General features: G+C 41.3%; 1 protein-coding gene across 1 annotated transcript in view; it reads left to right on the top strand.

Moving 5' to 3' along the window:
• Nucleotides 1–3,250: 3,250 nt before the first annotated feature.
• TPR (translocated promoter region, nuclear basket protein) overlaps nt 3,251–3,487 on the top strand; it is a gene marked incomplete at both ends in the record, with an annotated part of 64,601 nt that continues 64,364 nt past the window's right edge. Inside the window, one exon of the mRNA XM_084251132.1 lies at nt 3,251–3,320. Within this exon, the coding sequence (XP_084107258.1) occupies nt 3,251–3,320 (70 nt within the window). The remainder of the gene's footprint in view (nt 3,321–3,487) is intronic.

Here is a 3,487-nt window from a genome sequence, read left to right as displayed (position 1 = left end):
TACTGAGAACTAATTTGAAATCCTAAAATACAAGAAAAAATATGTAGCTTTTTGGTAAAAATATAATTTACAATGTTTTTCTCATAAGAAAAGTATAAAGATACACTCCATTTCTTGCAGAGATTGCTTATTAAATAGGGATATTTATCTTTATGAAGTTTAAGTGTGCTTCAGAATTCTCAACATAGTGTCACAGCAAACAACTATCAACCACCATTGACGGGAGAGGTGAAATCTTCTATTCCTGGGATAAGGGAGAGGACACTAAACTAGCAGTCAATACCCCTGACTTATTTCAGGTCTACTAGTCTTAGTTGTATCACCTTTGTACTGTGCTAAGCCTCAGTCTTCTGATTTCTAAAATAGGAAAGATGACCATATCTGATGTTCACTGGGAGGCAGAGGCACTCAAACTCATTTACTCGACAAGATTACACTAAAGAACTACTGTGTGAAATAAACTATGCCAGGGGATGGCAAAAAGACAAAAATAATGGATCTCTTCCCTTGAGTAACTCATAGTACAACAACAGTTATGAAAAGATAAATAACAATGGAATAATGAAATTTGTATAGCTCCTACTTGTTATAAGATATTGTTCTATATACGCTTTGAATTCAGTAACATTTAATATTCTCAAAACGGCCATGAGACAGATACTACTATTAATACCTCATTTTATAAAGAAATTGAAGAGAGGTAATACGCCTCGCCCAAGTTACAAAGCTTATAAATGCCAAAGGTTGTATTTAAATTGAAGCAATCTGGTTCTAGAATCTCTTCCCTTAAAAACACCATCTCCTAATGAATCTCTCAATGAAACCATTAGTATGGGTAACACCACCTCTGCTCTCTCTTCAGTTTGTGGATAAGAACCAGTACATTCCTCTTACTGGCTTAAACAACTCTGGTTTTCTGTAGCTTAAAATCAAAGATGCTGACTAAAGTTGCTGAGGTGGTATATCTGAAACCAATAAACTGCTAGTCACAATGAATTTGCATTACTCTAAAACTAAAGTTCACAGAATTGATCACGGTTTGAAATGGCCATCAGATACTGTTTTTTCAAGGAGTCCATTCTATTTTGTGTCAAAATGTACTGGATTTCTTTCTAGCTCTTTTCCAACAACAACACAAGTAAACTTGGTTTATATACCATTTTTTAAAAGGTGACTTACACACTCTGAAGAGAAACCAGAGTATCTTTTTTTTAACACTAAATCTAGAACTGTGTGCCTAGTTACTAATACCTCTATAAGGGCTTTCCACTTTCAGCTGTGCCTTAAAGAATGCATTTCCGTGTATTAATCTTTCTTCTACTTCATTATGCTAATCTGTATTTTTTGCTTCTGCCCTAATAATTCTTAATTTTTATAAAAAATACCAAGTGACAGTGACTCCAAAGCACTACATAACTTTCTTATCTTATTTCTTCCAGTATGTTCCCAATTAGCTATGATAATGTGTAAGAAATTGAATATAACTTGAAGATGAAACTCTATTGGGTTTTGAAATTTGGTTGAATGTCAGATAATTTCTTTAATGCTCCTTCAAAAATTTTAAATGTAGCCAATCATACTTTATAAAAATGTAGATCTTGTCTTACACAGTTAAAAGTTACCTGAAATGCTGTTTGCAAGTTGTACTGCAGTATAACTCAAGACAACTCAAACTTCCTGTATTCTTGGTTACCTAGTCTACAAAATAATTTGGAAAACTGCAGGCCTGCAAACCTATCTAATTTTAGGATTTTCTGAGTACAGAGTATCTGCTTTTCCCAATTGGTTGATCAATAATATTATATTGTGGACCTCAGATAGCAGAGAGCTGTACATATCAGCAAAATTATGTAAAATATTTCTGGGAAAAACCAACTTTAAGTTCCATACTGATATTCACAAAAGGCCTGCTACTGTGGGAGTTGCAGAGAGGACATTCCGAATGTTTTACTTTTTATAAAGAATTTAATCAATTCTTTTAGTGAAGTGAAAATATATTATTGAGCAAATGAATATAATAAAGACTCCAGCAGAACTTCCAGCCCAGGTGCAATGAACACTCCAATGCAGGCATAATTAACAAATTTGCTTACTTACAGCTCCTTCCCTTTCAAGATTCATGGCCAGGGCCTCAGCACTGTTATCTGCAAGGTCAGGCAGCCAACCAGCTGGTCTATCTCTCCAAGGCCATTCCCAAAAGCCTGCATCTTTCCTCTCTTGCCTTGTCCCCCCACCCCTTGTCTGGGGACTTTGCCACAAATGGTTGTGTCTGCTGAAAATGATGCTATCAATATAACAGATATAGACACAGTTGTGCATAAAGGAACCCTTGGTCAAACCGGTGCTCAGAACTTACAGGGCTACCCAGGTCTGGGACCTCATGCAAGAGTAATAAAGCTTCTCATGACCTCACCATTCCTGAAGTACACCTTGTTCTTCCTCTGCCTGGGTAAAAGGCTAGAATTTATTTCTACAACATTAGAACATCAAACATGAAACAATCTATTGATTCAGTATGGAAGTCACAGAATTAAGGCCTGGAAACAAGTAGTTCTGTAGGATGGTGACAACGGTTTTTAAGAATGTGTTTAGCAACTTTCGTTACAGCCGGCTTTCAAATATTAACATAAAGGAACATGTTCTACAACGTTGTTACCTTTAAGTATGAAAACATGGGCTACACCCAAACCCCTGTGTTATTTAAGTCCTCCTGCTGAAAAATGAACCAGGCTCCTTAAATGCCTGTTGCATCAGCCGCCCATCAGAAAAAGGCAAGTCAGACTGGATTTGAGTGTGCACCGGAGTGTCTGTCCATATGTTTCCTTGGCTGTCCCTTTCTTCCTTGAAGAGAGCGCTCCATGCTCGAGTGCACACCCCCGCCCCCCACCCCGCACTCACGTATCACTAGGGCTGACTCACCAGAATGTGCACGCCTGGTATATCTGTAGAGCTGTCAGTCCGCTGGAGAAGGGGATTTAAAGCTCAAATACCAGCCTACAGGGTCCAGGTTCCCCCGACCCGATTCCACAGGCAATGAATTCATCAGAATGCGACGGACTTCCCTCACCTCACTTCCCAGGGCAAACCCGGGGTCTCCGGAGTTAGGTGGCTCAGGCTGATGACGCGAGTCCCCCTCCCTTCACCGCAGCGCCTCAGCCCAAGCCACTGCGGTCGCCACCCCGCCCCCTTCCGGGCGCCATTGAGAGCGTGGCGGTAGCCCGGCGCCTGCCGTCCGGCCCTGCCGGGACCGATGCCCTCTAGTGGCTCAGTGTCTAGAAGCCGCCAAAGGGGACGACCTATGGCATCCCGGGGCTTTGAGGGTAAGGTCGTTCTGCTCTTCGGGGAGGGACATGGTTGACAAGTACTAAGTGGCGCCACCGCGCGGAGAGCAGTCACGCGGCATGGAGAGGAGAGTCGGGGGGCGGGGAGAAAGGAGGAAGTGGAACGGGAGGGGCGGCCTGGGCGCGTTGAAGGGATTGAGAAAAAG

Source organism: Talpa europaea (genome assembly GCF_964194135.1).
Source record: "Talpa europaea genome assembly, chromosome: 12".
Lineage (NCBI taxonomy): Eukaryota > Metazoa > Chordata > Mammalia > Eulipotyphla > Talpidae > Talpa > Talpa europaea.
The sequence above is the reverse complement of the archived record's forward strand: the minus strand, read 5'-3'. Positions and strand labels throughout refer to the sequence as shown.